General features: G+C 38.7%; 2 protein-coding genes across 4 annotated transcripts in view; both read left to right on the forward strand.

Annotated features, from left to right (window-relative positions):
- Positions 1-5,667, forward strand: part of LOC149110230 (uncharacterized) — a 33,227-nt gene extending 27,560 nt beyond the window's left edge. For both annotated transcript variants that reach the window (XM_089292935.1, XM_089292936.1), the window contains exons 6-8: positions 1,329-1,365; positions 2,228-2,354; positions 3,818-5,667. In XM_089292935.1, coding sequence (XP_089149061.1) covers positions 1,329-1,365; positions 2,228-2,354; positions 3,818-4,312 — 659 coding nt within the window. In that variant the 3' untranslated portion in view covers positions 4,313-5,667. The remainder of the gene's footprint in view (positions 1-1,328; positions 1,366-2,227; positions 2,355-3,817) is intronic.
- Positions 5,668-5,926: 259 nt separating this feature from the next.
- LOC149110234 (uncharacterized) overlaps positions 5,927-22,056 on the forward strand; it is a 23,744-nt gene continuing 7,614 nt past the window's right edge. For both annotated transcript variants that reach the window (XM_089292938.1, XM_089292939.1), the window contains exons 1-2: positions 5,927-6,065; positions 7,096-7,361. In XM_089292938.1, coding sequence (XP_089149064.1) covers positions 5,993-6,065; positions 7,096-7,361 — 339 coding nt within the window. In that variant the 5' untranslated portion in view covers positions 5,927-5,992. The remainder of the gene's footprint in view (positions 6,066-7,095; positions 7,362-22,056) is intronic.

The raw sequence follows: 22,056 nt of genomic DNA on the forward strand, positions 1-22,056 counted from the left end.
GCGCTTGTCAGTCAATCAAACGCGAACTAATAAGTCGAGAACTCCCAGGTTGTTAGTGTACGTAATATCAACATTTCATTCAAAATAACAGTGAAGTAGGAAGGATTTCATTTAACTGATACTATACTGAACCTCCTTTCATGATCTTGTGGAAGGATTTTTCATGATTTACTAGTACGAAATATGCAAATTTGAGTAGCTTGCGATGTTTGTGTTAGTACGTAGTATACGTAATTGACTTTGCCTATACTACGGTCGGTCGACAATAACGAAGCGAAAAGTACCTCACCATCGGATATTGTTTGCCGACATCTCTGCTTATCTCATGTTAAAACTATTTTCAATCATTGACTTGGAGAAGTAGGCAGGAGCGGACTTCGACTGCATGGCATTTTGTCTTGTATTTCGGGGGAAATTAATGTTTGAATCTAAAAATGTTTTGACATTCCAAAATCTGCACGTTCCGTAAAGTCAAATTACTAACTCCCCGTGTTCCTTGACATTTTTATAACGCTTTAAGGGCTGTAAGTTGACTCTTCAGCCATGATGTTTTATAACCCAAATGAACCAGCAAATTGTCGATCCTAGCCTAAATTACAACGCGGCGATCTCGACTGGTGACCCGCACTTCGAAATAAAATATATATATGTACATCGCAGCTGTCCAAATCGTAGCTAGACTCCGAATTGTAATGCTGGGTGATACAATTCTTTCACCTAAAAACCTTGTCCAGTTTTGATAAAATAGGAATCACAAATAACCCAAAAATGTTTTGACAGCATTCAAAATGCTCAGTCAAAAGTTAGCGCGATTCCCGAAGTGACGTCACTAGTAGCTCGACTCATGCAGATCCCACTTTGCGCGGTCGTAAACGTAGAGATTACATGTTCAAACGCCTGCAGAAACGCAGGGATTTTACCAATCGAGATAATTTTTTCGCTGTAGTAATCAGGGAAACTAGTAGATTTCATTAAAGGAAAAAAAACAAAAACAAAAAAAGAAATGGGTTCAGTGGCACTTTAAACGAAAATCCGTACGAGAAATTGATATTCTGGCATAATGCAACCGTAGTTTTCCATTCATTTCGTTGCCGAATAAACTTTAAAGAAGGCCGTAAAATTGATATATACAAAGTGACTAATTAAAAACTGATCATTTCTCTTTATCTCGATTTTCTTGAGAATTGATTTCAGCTCTTAGCCTTCGCGCGCGCAGAAACCTTCTACTTCCTTTGTGACAGGCAGGCTAGTTTGCTCTCCTTTTTACAGAAAATTTTCCTAACACCGCAGATGTAAGGTAACATGTATTTTTCCTCTATTTGTTCTAGTTGCCTCGACATGCAAGGAAATGTATGACAAGAACATGTAAGTGGAAGATCACAAGTTATTTGCTGGATGCAATAGAATTCACTTTAATCAGGAGCCTGTCATGGGATCTTGTTTAAATATAATTAAAAAAATGTATTCCACTATCAAAAATACTGCAGGCGTTTTGGATACCTTTGGGTGGTTGATATTTTTCACTAATAGGAACATCAGTTAAGATAAATTGATTGGTACATATCATTTTAAGTAACCATTTATGCATCAATCATGTTCATGATGACTGGAAAACTAAAGAGCCTCGAGTGATTGAATGCAGGTATTCCTTTAATACTATCCTAGCTACTTCGACAATCTGTGGATTTTTTTCGTACTTAAGGACGTTCGCACTAATTATTTCTGCTCATCCTTACTGCGCACGCAAATTCACACGCCACGTCATGCATGAGAGCGCACGCTAAGTAACAAAATGAACAATGATAGGGCAGATGGCCATTCCTATAGCTTTGCCTGAATTTAACAATCTTGGACGTTCGGTGACCCTTCTTTTCTTTCCAGAAACAGGTTTTATTTACAACTATCTCCACCTTGTCAAGAAATGAACCAGCATCAATGTGCGAAGTTCAAAAAAAAAAAAAAAAAAAAAAAAAACCATCAATGTTGGAAAATTTCTCGCACGAACGTCCTTAAGACAAAAAGAAGCTTACCGATGTACGACCGTGCTCCATAGGGCCAAAATAACCACTGTAGCAATGTCACAACGCCTTGTCAGTGAAATAATCAGTGTCTGTAACTCAAAGATTAGAAGTTGAATTTTTAATACTTAATGACACAATTAAGATATGAGAGGTTTATTACCCTCGAAACCCCTTGCTCTAATTAGACGTTTCTTTATATTCAACAGTTTGAACAGGAGTCAGCTAGTTACGCTCAAAGTTGATTCTAAACTTCTTTCCGTTTACTGTCACATTGGAAATTTTGGATGTGGAGATGGAGGATGGACACCAGTCATGAAGACTGACGGTAACAAGGTACGACTATAATCACGGTAGTTTTGCTTCATACTTGCAGGGAAATGTTATGCCAAAATTATAATTTGCTTGCATTAAATAACTCTGCACCAAGTTCGTCAAAGAAAAAGGTATCTTAGCCAGACAAAAGCGAGATATACATACATGCTGTACTTTCGAAAAATTAAAAATGAAGATCCTGAAAGAGTATTATTGTGCTGCTTTTGTCGTCGACGCATAACCAAAATGATTCTTTTTTTTTTTTTTTTTTTGGCTCAAATGAGTTATCACGTATCTTGTTCATCAGAAATGCTAGGCTAATATCAAAAGTTTGTATTGCTAGACGTCTCTGACATCTTGTATCACGCCATACGCGATCAGATGCGGATAGGCTATGTTGAGAGCTAAACATCATAAGAACGTCTGAAATGGTGTTGGGAGGATCGATGTAGCTTGCATGGACAGCAGTCATTAGGGAGAAAAACTGGAAAATTGATAACCAACAAAGAAATCAGTAATTATTCAGAATTTTTCGTCTTCATTTTGACGCAACTCTCTAATTACGTCCAGGCCGAACGGAAATTATCTTTGGATTACGGTTGCGTTCTCCATCTGCTCGCCACTTTTCTTTGGTCGAAGCAAGTCTTCTGTGAGGAATTACCCAAATAGAGATTAGAGAGAGATAGAAATACAACTTGGCGAGCGAACAAAACTCGCAGAAAACAATATTGCATATCATCTGTATATTTCATTGCTGCCGAGATTTTTTCCTTGCCAGGATTAAACGCTAGGGAAAGTAAACGAGGCGACGTAAAGCGAATTACTAGTTCAAGGCTGAAAATAGCATTTAACTTCAAAAACAAAAATAACTGAACAACAAGAAAACTTTTGAGTTTATTAATATGTTTTAAAAAAGCACCTCATTAAGTTTTGAAGCTTACAGAAATAAGAAAGTCTTGGAATATGTTTTTTTGGTTAAGTGCAGCGTCTACCAAAAAAAAAAAACAAACAAACAAATAGTAGAGAAACAAACCAGCTCAATTAACTGAAGGTTGGAAAAACTAGCGCTGGCCTGTCTGTACAGTTTTGTAAATTTTCATTCTTTGCGTTGCTGACTGACAAAGCTTTGTATCAGGCAAAGCCCATACAATGCCAGTTAGATGGGCACAAACTGCAGCCGGGAAACGAAACAGCTCAAAACACACTTATAAACGTTCACAGCTTACCACTTGTTACTGATCGTTTAAGACTTACCGCTACAATAAATTTCTACAGATCGAATGATTTACGTGTAAAAAGTTTGTACGCACAATGTTAAAGCTTAGTGCGCAGGTTGTCATCTAAATTCGAATTTTGTAATAAAGGCTTGACATGATGTGCTACAGACTTGTGGAAATATCAATATGATATTTATACACAAAAACGTGTTCTCGCGAATAACCCAACAAGTAATTTGTAATTTGCTTTTCTTTTATTTTCATCAGCACACTTTTCGTTATAACTCCGAATACTGGAAAGACACAAATGAATACAATCTTCCTGGAGGATTGACTGGATTTGACTCAAAAGAGACCAAGTTACCGACCTACTGGAACACGTCCTTCTCCAAGATTTGTCTCGGAATGAAGATCGGAAATCAGATCAAGTTTATTGTCGTCAACAAGCAGGCCAACTCTCTGTACTCACTGATCGCTGATGGGGAATACCGGGCCACCACACTGGGTCGTAACGCGTGGGAGTCACTAATTGGTTCCCAGGCCTCCCTACAGAGCAACTGCAACAAGGAAGGGTTCAATTCCGGGTGTACTAGAACAGTATTATCTACAGCTAGAATTGGTATCTTTGGTAACAACGAAGGCGATTGCAACTCCTGTGACTCGAGAATTGCGTTTGGTTCAGGCTTAGCCAACCCGTGTGGAAACTGGAATAAGGATAGATGGCACAACATCAAAGCCATGGGATACATCTTGGTGCAATAGGAAGGAACCTAAAGGAATAAAGCAATAATGATCCAAACATACTCATGTTGAGGTTTCATCTTGGCGTAGTAGAGAGGAATGGTTTACAAGGCAACAATTGGCGCTTATTATAAACTAACTACAGAGGCAAGGCCCTGCATTGAGATTATGGAGCATTTACATTGATCCTAATCGTGCATCATAATTCAATGATTTTTTCAATGGGGTTCTGGAACCTAGACAGAAAACATCTGCAGTAGAAATTTACCTCGTTTCAAACGGAAACTGTCTGTAAAGTGATACAATGGAATAGCTTTCCTATTAAAGTAAAAGCTTTTCACTGCTGACATTGGCATTCAATGCTGGCTGCAACTCCTGAATAAACAAGGTCTCCTTAACCTTACAGTAGTAGTCAGTCTTGCCGGACGCCTGTTTTACCGTGTCCCAATTTACCACAGTTTTCAACCTAGAAACTATATCCGGCCTCCTAATCTGGTAAATTATTTTTATTTCCATTCCTCTAAAAAGCTATAGCTTGAGACTGTGTTTTATGAGCCACTTCTGTAATGAGCTATGCCACTGCATGGGCATTCTTTCGTCTAATTGTGCCCGCACAAGACCATACAACATGTTTCGGTCAACGACGAGAAAAGGAAATACAGGAGCGAGCTGTATTTTCATCAATAGAGTGTTTCTGTCAAGAAGCTATCGGCTGATCGTTACCCCGTCTCGCTTCTCGGGCAAATATGCTAGTTTTATGGACATCAAATTTCCGCAGGGAAACTATCAGACTGATAGTTCCACGATATAAACACTCTATTGTCTTTATTGTTCACCACTTAATTTTCATCCTCACACCAGTTCAAAAATCATATTATTGAATTATTTTCCAATTGTTTAGATAAAAAGTGTAAAGCCAAAAATAAAATTTGAAAAAGAAAACAGACAAATTGCGTCTTTCAATTTTTTCTTTCTATAATTAAGCCTGCTTGTTTACAGAAAAGTTTTCACGAACAAATACCGTGAGATCCGTCAGGGTATTCACTATGGTTACATGATCAATATTTAGTGCAGAGCTACTATACTGAGTTAAAGAACTAACGCTTTAAGCGCCCGCTTTCTTATTTGTAGGTCAGGATGATGCCGTTTTGGTTTTTGCACCTGCAGATGTAAACATAATTTAAATTAAAAGTGTAATGATAATATTTTTAGTCAGTAGTGCTTAACTGTAGCACGAAACAACTAACTAATTACTACTTTAATCTATAGTACTAAATATATATCCAGAAGGAAAAGAGATTTTTCACTACCGAAAGATTGATTTCTGTCTCAATTTCCAAATAAATAAATAAATAAAAAGTTTAAAAAATGCTCAAGGTCTTACTGGCAAGGTTTCATTAATATTGAGTAATGAATTTTGAAATTAATCTGCTAAGGAAACATGATATTTGACAGTAGAACAAAGAATTCAATCCTAACTTGGGGTGACAATTTGTTTCATATGTGAAGGAAATTGTCAATAGATTGGATGACAATTCCATTGGAGACAATTCCATTGGTTGAAAAAAACATGGAAATGACACTGACAAACAAAAAACAAATAGTGACCTCCAATTTCGTAATTGCTGCATACTCTCGACGAATTAATAGGAGAGAAGTTTGAGAGAAGAACTTCGTATTGCTCAAGTCTCTCGACAAACTATGCTTCTCCTTTGGATCAGTGTCATTTTATTGGACCTCTGCTGCGTTGTTCCCGAAGTTGTCTGCTCCCTTGGTAAGTTCACTAATCCATAACTTATTGTCTCTATTTTAAACAAATATAATGGAGCCATATTCACTACGCGAAAAGCCAAATATTCGGGCCCGAATTCCCTCGAATACGGATCGGCGCACGCCGCGTATGCCGCAATGTTCTGACGTATTCGATTACGGCTGAACGAACGAATTACGAACGAATGCACGGTCGTGCTCCTGCCGTATGCCCATATTCGATAAGAATTTTCCAGGTCCACGTCACGGTTGTACACGCCATGAATACTCTAGAATTCTAAAGCTTTGGCGTCAAGGTCACGTATTCGAGGATAAACGCATACACGCGCAGATCGCACATACTTTGAATTCATAGTCTAAATTTTGCTTCCAGGAGAATGCCATGCACCCGAACTGTTAAAGTTCTTTTTACAAAGGGTTCACCATCATACTCTAGGAGTACGACAAATGTGTGGTATACTTTAACGAAAATCCTCGAACGACTATGAACGGAGCGTATTCCACCATATTCGACACGAATATTCCAGGTGTACGTTACGTGCTGTGTGCGGCTTGAATACTCTAGGATTCTATTGTGTCACAATCACATACTCGAACCTAGAATACTCTAGAATATTTTGGCTTTCACGCAGTGATTTCTGTTTAAACTACATATTTTGAGTTTTAATTACTGATAAGCTCTTCGACAGAAAGAGTATTCGTTAAAATGCGTAATAATTGGGCTATGCGCTTCGTCAAAGATTTCAAAGATAACTTCTAAAGTTGGAATTTGTCGGAAAATCGGTTTTACCGAACATGAACTTTTAAATTTCAAAATTTAAAAGTGTATGTTCAGTAAAACCGATTTTATGTTCGGTAATACTCTCTTAACCGAGTACTGTATATTTCTTTTTCTGTTTCTTTCTTTCTTTTTCTTTCTTTCTTTCTTTCTTTCTTTCTTTCTTTCTTTCTTTTTTTTAAAACTTGTCCTTTGTGCCAATGTTGTGTCAAAAAACTACTTCCACTCTTCAATTACTTCTGATAATTTATTTTAGGACGAGATCGTGAGCTGTACTTCCCAAACTACTACTTCTTTGCTGATAAACGATTGATCAAGCACAAGATAAAAACCGTGCACGTGAACGACTTGGACCACTGTGAAGTTCTTTGTTATCAGCACGAGAACTGCGTCAGTCTTAATATTAAAAAGGATCCTGAAAGTGCAACAGGACAACAGGAATGTGAGTTAAATAATTCCACTCACATGGAGCATGATGAAGACCTGAGAACTAACAACGCTTACCTTTATCGCGGAGCGAAGGTGATAAATATAAATATAAATATAAATATAAATATAAATATAAATATAAATATAAATATAAATATAAATATAAATATAAATATAAATATAAATATAAATATAAATATAAATATAAATATAAATATAAATATAAATATAAATATAAATATAAATATAAATATAAATATAAATATAAATATAAATATAAATATAAATATAAATATAAATATAAATATAAATATAAATATAAATATAAATATAAATATAAATATAAATATAAATATAAATATAAATATAGCTCGGTAGTTTGAGCACTCTGGTAATGTGTAGTATTTGGGGTGGCTTTTTTAAGTTTAGCCTCCATTCTAGTCTTCAGCACTGCACTGATGAGGCCCAGAAGGCCGAAACAGTACTGTCTGCAGTTAGTTAAATATATAGTTGGGTTTAGGGTTATGGTTAGGGTTAAAATTTTAACAAAAAAATTTAACAAAGAGCCTTATGCTCTGGCAGATTTTGAATTTTTGATTATTGAACAGTTGTGTAATCTTAGTGTCAATAACAATAGTCTTGATGACCGTTTGCTCACAAGAGAGGCCTTTTGGTGTGCTCAATTATGCACCCTCACACCTCATGGACTCAACAAAAAGTGCCAGTTTAATTCCAGGAATAGGATTCGCTACAATTAACACGATCTTGTTGGTGTATTTTATTTGATTTTATTTGCTTTTTAGCGGGCGTTTTGCTATTTTTATTATTACGTAATTCTTAAGTAATCTTATGTAATTTTTTTATTTTTATTTTTATTTTCTTTGTAAGTTATTGTTTTGTAACTTATTTAAGGCTCTTTCACTTTTTGTAAATTTTATTCCGAGTATTAATATTCTTAGTGTTGAAGAAGCCCGAATGGCCGAAACGTCCACTTGAATTAAAGACCTCCTACGAAAAAAGCTCGCATCTTCTTCTGTTTATTCAACCTATATATATGTATATATATATAAGCAGTGTAAAATTGGTGTACCTAACGATGAACTCCCAGTAAGAGGATCCAGAGGATACAATGTCTCCACGTAAATTTGTAGTTTAGTGTACGATGAGGCGAAGAGACCAACTCTTGACTGTTCTGGACGAGTTTAATGTACGACGTTTCGGCCGTTCGGCCTTCTTCAGGTTAAAAATTAAAAACTAAAGAGCTATTTACAATGGTTGCGATTTACAGAAACATCCAGTAGAAATCAAAAGAGAAGAAAACGGAGGTTGTTCAAAATGCAACAAGAAGTGCGATCTATGTAAAAATTATTTAATTCAAGTTTCGAAATTTCAAAATTCGGCAACTGGTCGTCAATATCCCATTAATTAACAAAGGCTGTCTTGTTCATCACAAAATGTTATTTATTTAGCCACTCGTGCCAAATGCAACCTATAATATGTAGGCTCCACCTCGACTGAATTTAAAGTAAGATTTCGTAACCACAAGTCGAACATGCTGAAGAACAAAAGAACTTGTGAATTGGCCACCATTTTAATAACTCTGAACATGAAATTTCTCAAATCAATTTCATCATCATTGAACAAATTAGGTCTTTTGAAAATTCCTTACATCTTGATCAATTATTACTCACTAGGGAGGCCTATTGGACCGCGCAGTTATTTACCCTTAATCCTCATGGTCTTAACAAACGGCGGGAATTTAGATCAAAACACCGCATTAATTACTACAATTGAGTAGTTGTGATTTGCCACTTTTCCAATATGCCGCATTTTAATTTTATTCTATTGTCATTTTTGTTATTTGTTTATTTCTGAGTTCAGGAACTCTTTTCAAGGATTCTGTTATGTTTGTCGTCGGCTTTTTACTCAGGGGCTTTGGAAGGGAAATTATTACTGTAGTTTAAGGGCCCTTTCCTGGAATCCTGTTATGATTTTTACCTAATTACATCCATTCAGAGGCCTTCAATGGGGAGCTTGTTACTTCAGAGTAAACACTACTAATTAAGCTAGATTTTTTCTATCTAGTTTTTGTCACATACTCGTATTCACCTTATTTGTATTCACATATCACCCATAGTTCTTTATTTGTCTTTGATTGTTTAATCCTTTTCCCTTTGTAATTTAGACCTTTGTTGTATTACGTAACCTCAATCTTAATATTTCTAGTAGTATACTATGTTGGGAATTCAGCCTCATTTCGGCCTTCACCTGCCTTCCCCTGCCTTCCCCTGCCTTCCCCTGCCTTCCTTGCCTTCCCCCTGCCCTCCCCTGCCTTCCCCTGCCTTCCCCTGCCTTCCCCTGCCTTCCCCTGCCTTCCCCTGCCTTCCCCTGCCTTCCCCTGCCTTCCCTGCCTTCCTGCATACTAATTTAGATTTCCTGCATACTAATAAGCGTCACTCTAGTACAATGAAAACAAAAGGCTTGCCCAGACTTGCCCACCAATAGTTAACACAGATTGGTGTATTCCAAACTCTATTATGTTTTCAAAATAAAAGCGCGTTTTCCAGTATCACTCTCGTAATTCCTTTGCGGGAAAAAAAACAACAAAACTGTTCGTTATCTGCCATATTCTTTAAAACACTGCTCTAAACATGCAAGTCGAATCAAACACCACGCTTTTCTTAACGGTAGACGAAGTGGAACAAGTCCATCGACAAAGGGCAGTCAATCTTATCGGCCACGTTTTTCAGCTAACGTACGCCACCATACTAGACGCACTGATCCAAGAAGAAAAAGTAACTCGCTGCAATGGCTCCGTCATTCAACATCCCAGTCAAAGACAGCACTCCTGCCTTATGATGGATAGTGAAGACGCTTGGTTTTATTTCCGAGATGACGCGGTGGAGAAAATGAACCTCAACGATGTCCTGAAGATCGCTGGTAGTGTGTGTAATACTCTTGGATTTAAGTTAGGCAAGTCATGGGAAGCGTACGTGAGCGATCTCGCAAAGATGCCTTGGACCAGTCTATATCTTACTTCCCTTGAAATGGATAGCTTTGGTGAGATCGCTGAAGCGAAGCAACTGCAAGAGCGAATTTTGCATGCTGTTTATGATGGTCCCAATGGTCTGAAGTGGAAAAACTTCAGTGAAAGAGTCAATTCAGAGAACAATGACTTCAATGAAGTTCAATGTCCTGAAACAATTGTCAGAAAAGGCGAAGAACTAATGGACCTTGACCTTGTAATCAATGAAATCCAAAATAAGCTATTTCTGTAAAAAGTAATAAAGCATGTACACGATTTGATCTTGCTCCAGTGTGTGTTTATCTGTCTATACGTTAACATGGGTCTTACTCTTTCTGTTCTTAGGGTACGATTTTACTTTTATTGCCTTGTGGCAAGGAATATTCCGTCAAGTGACAGTGCTTCGCTCACGGAGACATTTTGCAATTTACCGGGATCTACGTTTGATAAGTTAAAACGTCTTCATTCAGAGGTGTTTACAAAAGTTCACTGGGGGAGATTATTAGTGTTTTTAAATTTTGTCGAGCAACTGGGACTGACTGACGAGGAATGGGAACAACTATTTGATTTACTCATTCCCACTCTTATCCAAATGCAAGAATAGATATATAAGAATGCTCAGTAGGAAGAAAAGTCAGTCGAGTGTCGGCCTTCGTAGTAGTCATTAGTAATGGGTTGCTGGCCGTCTTCACCCACTTTGGCATTAGAGCGTATTTTCAACCGCATTCGCTGCGTATTAGCTTGCTTCGGGGGTCAAGTGCTTGTTCAAAACTCCGAATTTTGCGATGGAGAAAACACTGTCCAGCATTTATCTCGACCCAAGTCAACCCGCAAGTTTCGGTGGTTTAGATGCTGTGTACCGAGCGGTCAAAGGAAAAGGAAAGAATAAGATTTCTCGGAAACAAATTCAAGATTGGTTGAGTCAGCAAGATGTTTACACGCTTCATAAACCTGCGCGAAGACACTACAAGAGAAGTCGCGTCATTGTTCCTGGTATTGATGCACAATTTCAAGCAGATCTGGTCGATGTTCAAAATTTAAGCCGATACAACAAGGGATATAAATACTTACTGATCTGTATAGATATCTTTAGCAAGTACGCTTGGGTGGTGCCTTTAAAGACAAAACGAGGTCAAGAACTAGTCAAAGCTTTTCAGACGATTCTGTCTTCTGGTCGTAAACCAAACAAGCTTCAAACGGATCAAGGCACTGAATTTCTAAACCGGCTGTTTCAAAACTTTCTTCGAGAGAAGAACATTGACTTTTTTACCGTCAACTCTGGGCTCAAAGCGTCCGTGGTGGAGCGTTTCAACCGTACATTTAAGAACAATATGTACAAGTACTTCACAGCTAAAAACACTCTGACCTATATTGACGTAGTACCCCAGTTGGTAAAATCTTATAATAACACCTACCATCGTAGCATCAAGATGAAACCCACTCAGGTGACTAAAGCCAATGAAGCTTAAGTGTGGGAGACTTTGTACGGCGATGATGTTGACAAGCGTGTGCAATTTAAATTTCAAGTGGGAGATCGCGTTAGGATTAGTAAGGTTAAGAGACTCTTTGAAAAGTCTTACCTTGCCAACTTTACTGAACAAATGTTCACGATCCACAAACGATTTGCGCGTCAAGTGCCTGTTTATAAACTGAAAGATGATGCTGGGGAAATCTTGGATGGAACATTTTATGAGGCAGAATTACAAAAAGTAATTAAGAAGGATGATGTTTATCGTGTTGAAAAGGTTTTGCGTAAGCGAAAACGCAAAGGGGCAGTGGAATATTTTGTAAAATGGAAAGGATACCCAGACAAGTTTAATAGCTGGGTCGCTGAAAGTGATATCTCAAAATTATAATGTAGGCTTCTTTGTATGTGTTTAATAAAAGAAAATCTAATGATAAAATGGTTGGTTGCGTGGTTTCTTATATAGTAAGGGTAGCACTATAGATAATCTCACTTGCTCATTGGACATCATGGAGGAAACACAGTTTTACCTACATCTTCCTAGTAATAGTAGTCTCGATAAGTTTCCAAATAACACATTAACAGAGTACCGGGTATGTCTACCTCAAACCGTTAGATTGACAGGGGAATGGGAAGTCGCTTTGACAGAAATTCATTATCCTCACAGCTGGAATAATGTACAAGGAAATTTTCAGAATCGATTCTACCTTCGAAACCAAGCATTGTCCGAGGTATGGGAGGTACTAATTATTCCACCGGGTCATTATTCCTCCATCGAAGCAATCCTTTCAAAGATGAAAGAATTGGTCAACAATGAGAAGCGTTTCACTGATGACGTGAGATTTTCATACGAAACGCTAAGTAGAAAGGTCACTGTTCACTTACAAAACAACGTTGAACTCTTCTTTGGTGACATTGGATACGTGCTGGGATTCTCACCAAAAGAAGTTATTTCCAAAACCTCTACCGCCGAAAGGGAAGCGGACTTAGATCACGGCTTTCACGATCTTTACGTTTATTGTGATATTATTCAACCACAATATGTCGGGGGTGCGACACGCCTGGAGAAGAAATACAGCTAAAAAAAAAAATGGCCCTTGAGGCCCTTGTGGCCCTCTTGGCCCGATAAATGTCGTGTTATAAACTGTTTTGTTCAGTTGTAATCCAGCTTTCAAACCGTGAAGATGGTGCGGCGAACGTGTAAGCATTGCCCAATTCCAGGGTGTGGGTCAAAATTTTTAGTTCGTTTGGCAAATCATTTAACTCAAGTACACGAGTTGACAGAGTTAGAACGCAACTATTGGTTACAATTTGCCAAGTTACAGAAAACCAATGTGCTTCGCGTATATGACAAAGAGACTGAACCTAAAACGATTTTTCTGTAAGTCTGAGAGCACGCCGTTCAATTCGTCAGTTGTTAACATGGATCCAAGATGGAAACATCCCTTCCCTGCTCTTGTGGCAGGACCGTCCTGTTGTGGGAAAAGTCAGTTTGTTAAACGTTTACTAGAATCGGGCGAAGACATGATTAAAGGCGCCCCATCATTTGGTGTTATGGCATTTACCAACCCGCTTACGACAAGATGTTGAAAAGTATTCCAAACATCTCGTTTGTGGAAGGCGTCCCTGGTGATTTAGTATCCATGATAAACCCCACCATTCGGAATTTAGTGGTCATTGACGATTTGATGCAAGAACTCAGTAACGACTCGCGAATTACCAATCTCTTCACCAAAGGTTGTCATCATCGTAATTTAAGTGTCATTTTCATTTTACAAAACATTTTTCATCGCGGAAAAGAACTAAGAGATATGAGTTTGAACTGTCATTACTTGATGTTGTTCAAATCTCCGAGAGATAGCAGCCAAGTCAGTCACTTAGCGAAGCAGATGTTTCCCGGTTACACCAAATACATGCAAGAATCTTTCCAAGATGCCACTAAAAGGCCTTATGGGTACTTGTTATGCGACCTTAAACCGGAAACGCCTACCGACTTACGGTTGAGGACCAACATTTTCCCCGGGGAGACACAGTTCGCTTACGTCAAAAAGGTATAAAAAGGCTGTACCACAGCGTTAAACGTCAGTTTAGCATGGCCCAACGTCTGAGAAAGAACCACGATTTTCTCAAGCTCCTTGCCAAGTGTACTCCAGCTCAACGCAAAGCAATTTTAAAAGTAGCCGACGACGCTTTAGTGAAAACCATTTGCGAGTGTGTCTTAAACGCACTAAAAGAGACGGTGCCTGTCACTAAACCAGCCAAAAGGAAACTTTTAGCCCACAAGAAATCACTGATTGCTCTCGTTGATAAAAGTACTCCGCTTAACAAGAAAAAGAAAATCTTAGTGCAACAAGGAGGAAACTTTTTAAGTGTCTTGTTACCACCGGTGTTTCGTGTGTTGAGTTCGATTCTTGTCTAAAATGATTCATTCCAAGCGTATGGTTCTTGTTCCCGAAAATGCAATAGAGCGTTTGCAGCAACGTCAGCAGATATTAACACCACCTGTGACACAAACTCTGAAAAACTTGGATAGTGAGATGGGAGATATTTTATCTAGTAACCAATTAGACGATGAAGAGAAAGCAAAACTTTATAACCAAGTCTTGCAGCGCTATCTGACGTATTACGATCAGCGCAAAGGTCAACCACTTCACGTGAAGTTAACAACTCCCAAGCCTGTGGAAACGCTCAAACCAGAAGAGAGTGAAGAAACTAGTAAACAATCCATGGAAGCAGAAACCATTCCGACTTCCGCAGTAGAACAAGAAGTAATGAAAAGTGTACCCAAGCTCTACAAGGCGGGGGCAAGGCAACTGTTGGATAAAATAAAAGAACATCGGGATGTGTTGAATTGGAACGAAAAAGGAGAACTGATGTATGAAAACAAACCCATTCCAGGATCACACGTGGTAGATTTAGTCAATGATATGCTTCGCCACCAAAAAGGATTTGAGCCAGTTGGATGGTCAGTATTCGCAAGAGGCCTGGCGCGAATGAACGTCCCCGAAAACTTGGTGCCCAATCCCCAGAGGCAGAGTGCTATTCGAGAGTTTAAAGCAAGAGTGAGAGAAGAGACCCTCGAGAGTCCTTCCCATTGGCTACCTACCCCACCCGTGACAGTATCTCCCATGAGAAAGAAAAGGCGAAGAGATGAGAGTCCGCGCCCTCAAGTTGCTCGCTGGTTACGCTTATAAATCATGACAAGAGACATTTATTTTTTCCATTGTAATCCTTTTCTTTATTTTGATCACTCAATAAAATGGGTTGAAAAGAAATTACGTGATATCTTACTGAACGTTGTGTTGTGCTGTTGCTCTTTGTTTCTTTACATCGGTGTGATATTTCGGGAGACTAAGACGACGGAAGTGTTTTTCAATAAACCGTTTTACAACAAAATCATTTCTCCTTTTATTACTAGAAAAACGATGTACAATCGTGCTCATAGTAACTTGTCTAGAGCGAAATAAGGCAAAGTACAGACAGTAATGACCGCAAACTTTCGAGTTTACACTTTGCAATGTCACATTATTAAAAATCCAACTGTTAGAATTATTGTTCAAAAAACCAGTAAACGTTCTTGAATAATTGCTTGGTGGTAACCCGTAAGAGTAAAAAATTCTCCCTCGTGGTCCTTGGTGAAATAAAATGCAATCCAGTGTGATCCAGGCTTGTCACTGGTATCCACATTGGCGACGAACAGGGCTGGGTAAGACGAAACACTGGCTGGTAGTTTGTCTGAAGGGTAGATTCCTTGAAACACGCCTCTGGTATATTTATCCTTTCTCAAAATGAGCGTCAGCTGAATGGTGTCCATGTTAGTTTGTGTAGTCGTAGAGAACGTTTCGGTTGGCGTCGATGTCAATCACGTTTTGAAATTCCGCGTAGATGATGAGGTTGACTGTGTTGGCGAGTGCTTGTCCAAAATGAAGCTCAACACGAAGGTTGCCTTGTTTTATAAGCTCAAAGTGATCACCCGAGCAGTGGTCTGGAGACAAGTCGAAACAGAAAGCTGTGTAGCCAGAGCCATAATCGCTTCTGTTTATTTGGTTGCCTGCATCCAGCAGAGCTTTCCAGTTCCAGGAAAAAGACCTTGAAATCCGGCTATAATATTTTGACCACCAGCTTCGCCAAACTTTGGAAACAAGGGTTTTCTAGGTATCTGTTCACCATCGACGTACACACCCACTTGGTTTAGGTTGTGATGCTTAAAGTTAAACGGGTTGGAGCCGTATGTACCGTTAAAAGCTTCGGTATCCACCAGTACTAATACCAGGCGCTTTGGAATGTGACCTAAGAAAAGGTTATCTGGCGTAAAGCTACTAAAACCATCAGGGATGGAGAGAACTTTGCAATCAACTCGCCAGATAGGGTACTTGGCAGTCGTTTGCATTAGTGCAGCCGCGTGTCCCAGAGTAACAGAAGAGGCCACTTTGACTTTGCGAACATACAGGGTTGCTTCTGTGATAACGACCTTGAAAGTAGCTCCGGGGTTGGCGAGACTAAGCAGAAAGAATTTTTAGCTCTATTAAGCTTGAGTCTTAGATTAACCGCGTTCAAAATTAAACGGTCTTGGAAGAAAATATCACTGTGGATGGGGCCCATCATATCCACTGTGTTGCTGATCATTGTAAAAGCATAGCGAGCCTCTTTAAGCCTAGGTTTGCATCGTCGTCATCAGCCACAGGGTTCACGACATCCATCTTTCCAGGGGTATCTTTGTAAAACAGAGCCATAGATAGTTGACTTGCTTTGGCGTCTTCTCCATAGTTAAGCAACGTTTCAATCATGGCACGATATGGGTAGGTATTGGTCGACGGGGAAATCAGTCGCTCGTTCAAGGAAACATCCACTTGTGAAAACAGGGAATGTAGAAATAGATTCACAGGGCCGACCTGCATGTTTGGGTCTAGGTTGTCACCGTTTGCTTTGGTGATCTTCGCTTTAACAAACAGCTGGGTTTTTGCCAAGTCCACATATTCTTCTCCAGTTCCAGAGACATTAAATTCTATTGGACCAGTGTCAGTGATGTTACTGAGGGGGTGGTACTCAATCCATTGCCCCTTGGTGATAGACGTTTGTGTAGCCGGAATGGTAAAGAGATCGAGTTCTGACTTCGTGCACTCTTGAGATTCGTGATGAACAAAAGCAATTTTACTTCAAGAAGGAAAATTTCTCTCCGGGTTTCTTGTGCTGCGGAGATGTTTTCCGTTTCTTGCCTGGAGGCGAACTGTTTTTTCTTGGTTGAGGCTTCATTTTTATGACTTTTTTACCAGCACCTGACTGCGGAGAATTCTGGGAAGGTAGGCTCAGAGCTTCTGTAGCGCGCTTTTTTGTTGCTGTTTTAAGGTTTTCTCCAGCTAACACATCTTGTGCAACACTAACACCCGTTTGAAGAGCTTTTTTACCAAGCATTTTAGCACCCTGTTGAAGGTGGGACACCGCCCAACGGAAAAGACCTCTAAATATAGAACCTAATCCATAAGCCCGCTGAAATCGAGCACCGTGAAAAGCTGGTAAATTCCCACCTTTTTGCTTGGCTTGATCTAAATAATATTGTTCGTACGACTTGTGATTAGGGGTGTAAATTTTCTTCATCTTTTTAAAAGTTCACGGGTCTGCTCTGTCGAAAATGAAGCGTAAGCAACACTCTCCCAAACTCGAATGGTACAGTTTCTCCTGTGTCCCGCTTTATATTGACTTCGATACTTTCGAACTGCTTTCTGCTGACAGGTACGTATTGCGGGCGCACGAAGGATTTCCTGACACGTTGTCCATCCTTTTCTTCTACGGGAACGATTCGAAGCAAGGGAACAAGTGCGTCCCCGACATATTGTGGTTGAATAATATCACAATAAACGTAAAGATCGTGAAAGCCGTGATCTAAGTCCGCTTCCCTTTCGGCGGTAGAGGTTTTGGAAATAACTTCTTTTGGTGAGAATCCCAGCACGTATCCAATGTCACCAAAGAAGAGTTCAACGTTGTTTTGTAAGTGAACAGTGACCTTTCTACTTAGCGTTTCGTATGAAAATCTCACGTCATCAGTGAAACGCTTCTCATTGTTGACCAATTCTTTCATCTTTGAAAGGATTGCTTCGATGGAGGAATAATGACCCGGTGGAATAATTAGTACCTCCCATACCTCGGACAATGCTTGGTTTCGAAGGTAGAATCGATTCTGAAAATTTCCTTGTACATTATTCCAGCTGTGAGGATAATGAATTTCTGTCAAAGCGACTTCCCATTCCCCTGTCAATCTAACGGTTTGAGGTAGACATACCCGGTACTCTGTTAATGTGTTATTTGGAAACTTATCGAGACTACTATTACTAGGAAGATGTAGGTAAAACTGTGTTTCCTCCATGATGTCCAATGAGCAAGTGAGATTATCTATAGTGCTACCCTTACTATATAAGAAACCACGCAACCAACCATTTTATCATTAGATTTTCTTTTATTAAACACATACAAAGAAGCCTACATTATAATTTTGAGATATCACTTTCAGCGACCCAGCTATTAAACTTGTCTGGGTATCCTTTCCATTTTACAAAATATTCCACTGCCCCTTTGCGTTTTCGCTTACGCAAAACCTTTTCAACACGATAAACATCATCCTTCTTAATTACTTTTTGTAATTCTGCCTCATAAAATGTTCCATCCAAGATTTCCCCAGCATCATCTTTCAGTTTATAAACAGGCACTTGACGCGCAAATCGTTTGTGGATCGTGAACATTTGTTCAGTAAAGTTGGCAAGGTAAGACTTTTCAAAGAGTCTCTTAACCTTACTAATCCTAACGCGATCTCCCACTTGAAATTTAAATTGCACACGCTTGTCAACATCATCGCCGTACAAAGTCTCCCACACTTAAGCTTCATTGGCTTTAGTCACCTGAGTGGGTTTCATCTTGATGCTACGATGGTAGGTGTTATTATAAGATTTTACCAACTGGGGTACTACGTCAATATAGGTCAGAGTGTTTTTAGCTGTGAAGTACTTGTACATATTGTTCTTAAATGTACGGTTGAAACGCTCCACCACGGACGCTTTGAGCCCAGAGTTGACGGTAAAAAAGTCAATGTTCTTCTCTCGAAGAAAGTTTTGAAACAGCCGGTTTAGAAATTCAGTGCCTTGATCCGTTTGAAGCTTGTTTGGTTTACGACCAGAAGACAGAATCGTCTGAAAAGCTTTGACTAGTTCTTGACCTCGTTTTGTCTTTAAAGGCACCACCCAAGCGTACTTGCTAAAGATATCTATACAGATCAGTAAGTATTTATATCCCTTGTTGTATCGGCTTAAATTTTGAACATCGACCAGATCTGCTTGAAATTGTGCATCAATACCAGGAACAATGACGCGACTTCTCTTGTAGTGTCTTCGCGCAGGTTTATGAAGCGTGTAAACATCTTGCTGACTCAACCAATCTTGAATTTGTTTCCGAGAAATCTTATTCTTTCCTTTTCCTTTGACCGCTCGGTACACAGCATCTAAACCACCGAAACTTGCGGGTTGACTTGGGTCGAGATAAATGCTGGACAGTGTTTTCTCCATCGCAAAATTCGGAGTTTTGAACAAGCACTTGACCCCCGAAGCAAGCTAATACGCAGCGAATGCGGTTGAAAATACGCTCTAATGCCAAAGTGGGTGAAGACGGCCAGCAACCCATTACTAATGACTACTACGAAGGCCGACACTCGACTGACTTTTCTTCCTACTGAGCATTCTTATATATCTATTCTTGCATTTGGATAAGAGTGGGAATGAGTAAATCAAATAGTTGTTCCCATTCCTCGTCAGTCAGTCCCAGTTGCTCGACAAAATTTAAAAACACTAATAATCTCCCCCAGTGAACTTTTGTAAACACCTCTGAATGAAGACGTTTTAACTTATCAAACGTAGATCCCGGTAAATTGCAAAATGTCTCCGTGAGCGAAGCACTGTCACTTGACGGAATATTTCTTGCCACAAGGCAATAAAAGTAAAATCGTACCCTAAGAACAGAAAGAGTAAGACCCATGTTAACGTATAGACAGATAAACACACACTGGAGCAAGATCAAATCGTGTACATGCTTTATTACTTTTTACAGAAATAGCTTATTTTGGATTTCATTGATTACAAGGTCAAGGTCCATTAGTTCTTCGCCTTTTCTGACAATTGTTTCAAGACATTGAACTTCATTGAAGTCATTGTTCTCTGAATTGACTCTTTCACTGAAGTTTTTCCACTTCAGACCATTGGGACCATCATAAACAGCATGCAAAATTCGCTCTTGCAGTTGCTTCGCTTCAGCGATCTCACCAAAGCTATCCATTTCAAGGGAAGTAAGATATAGACTGGTCCAAGGCATCTTTGCGAGATCGCTCACGTACGCTTCCCATGACTTGCCTAACTTAAATCCAAGAGTATTACACACACTACCAGCGATCTTCAGGACATCGTTGAGGTTCATTTTCTCCACCGCGTCATCTCGGAAATAAAACCAAGCGTCTTCACTATCCATCATAAGGCAGGAGTGCTGTCTTTGACTGGGATGTTGAATGACGGAGCCATTGCAGCGAGTTACTTTTTCTTCTTGGATCAGTGCGTCTAGTATGGTGGCGTACGTTAGCTGAAAAACGTGGCCGATAAGATTGACTGCCCTTTGTCGATGGACTTGTTCCACTTCGTCTACCGCTAAGAAAAGCGTGGTTTTTGATTCGACTTGCATGTTTAGAGCAGTGTTTTAAAGAATATGGCAGATAACGAAAAGTTTTTGTTTTTTTCCCCCCGGAAACGAATTACGAGAGTAATACTGGAAAACGCGCTTTTATTTTGAAAACATAATAGAGTTTTGAATACACCAATCTGTGTTAACTATTGGTGAGCAAGTCTGGGCAAGCCTTTCGTTTTCATTGTACTAGAGTGACGCTTGTTAGTATGCAGGAAATCTAAATTAGTATGCAGGAAGGCAGGGGAAGGCAGGGGAAGGCAGGGGAAGGCAGGGGAAGGCAGGGGAAGGCAGGGGAAGGCAGGGGAAGGCAGGGGAAGGCAGGGGGAAGGCAAGGAAGGCAGGGGAAGGTAGGGGAAGGCAGGGGAAGGCAGGAGAAGGCCGAAATGAGGCTTAATTCCCAACTATTTCTGCTTTGTATATAGGTCGATGTTTCTGTAAATCGCAACCACTGTAAATAGCTTTTTAGTTTTTTAATTTTTAACCTGAAGAAGGCCGAACGGCCGAAACGTCGTACATTAAACTCGTCCAGAACAGTGAAGAGTTGGTCTCTTCGCCACATCGTACACTAAACTATATATATAGATATAGATATAGATATAGATATAGATATAGATATAGATATAGATATAGATATAGATATAGATATAGATATAGATATAGATATAGATATAGATATAGATATAGATATAGATATAGATATAGATATAGATATAGATATAGATATAGATATAGATATAGATATAGATATAGATATAGATATAGATATAGATATAGATATAGATATAGATATAGATATAGATATAGATATAGATATAGATATAGATATAGATATAGATATAGATATAGATATAGATATAGATATAGATATAGATATAGATCTAGATCTAGATCTAGATCTAGATCTAGATCTAGATCTAGATCTAGATCTAGATCTAGATCTAGATATAGATATAGATATAGATCTAGATCTAGATCTAGATATAGATATAGATATAGATATAGATATAGATATAGATATAGATATAGATATAGATATAGATATAGATATAGATATAGATATAGATATAGATATAGATATAGATATAGATATAGATATAGATATAGATATAGATATAGATATAGATCTAGATCTAGATCTAGATCTAGATATAGATCTAGATATAGATCTAGATCTAGATCTAGATCTAGATCTAGATCTAGATGTAGATCTAGATAGATAGAGATAGATAGATAGAGATAGATAGATAGATAGATAGAGATAGATAGATAGAGATAGATAGATAGAGATAGATAGATAGAGATAGATAGATAGATAGAGATAGATAGATAGAGATAGATAGATAGAGATAGATAGAGATAGATAGAGATAGATAGATAGAGATAGATAGATAGAGATAGATAGATAGAGATAGACAGATAGAGATAGATAGATAGAGATAGATAGATAGAGATAGATAGATAGAGATAGATAGATAGATAGATAGAGATAGATAGATAGATAGAGATAGATAGATAGATAGATAGAGATAGATAGATAGATAGAGATAGATAGATAGATAGATAGATAGAAAGATAGATAGATAGAT

Source organism: Orbicella faveolata, unplaced genomic scaffold (genome assembly GCF_042242905.1).
Source record: "Orbicella faveolata isolate gen_17 unplaced genomic scaffold, um_ofav_v1 contig_24, whole genome shotgun sequence".
In the NCBI taxonomy this organism is placed as follows: Eukaryota; Metazoa; Cnidaria; class Anthozoa; order Scleractinia; family Merulinidae; genus Orbicella; species Orbicella faveolata.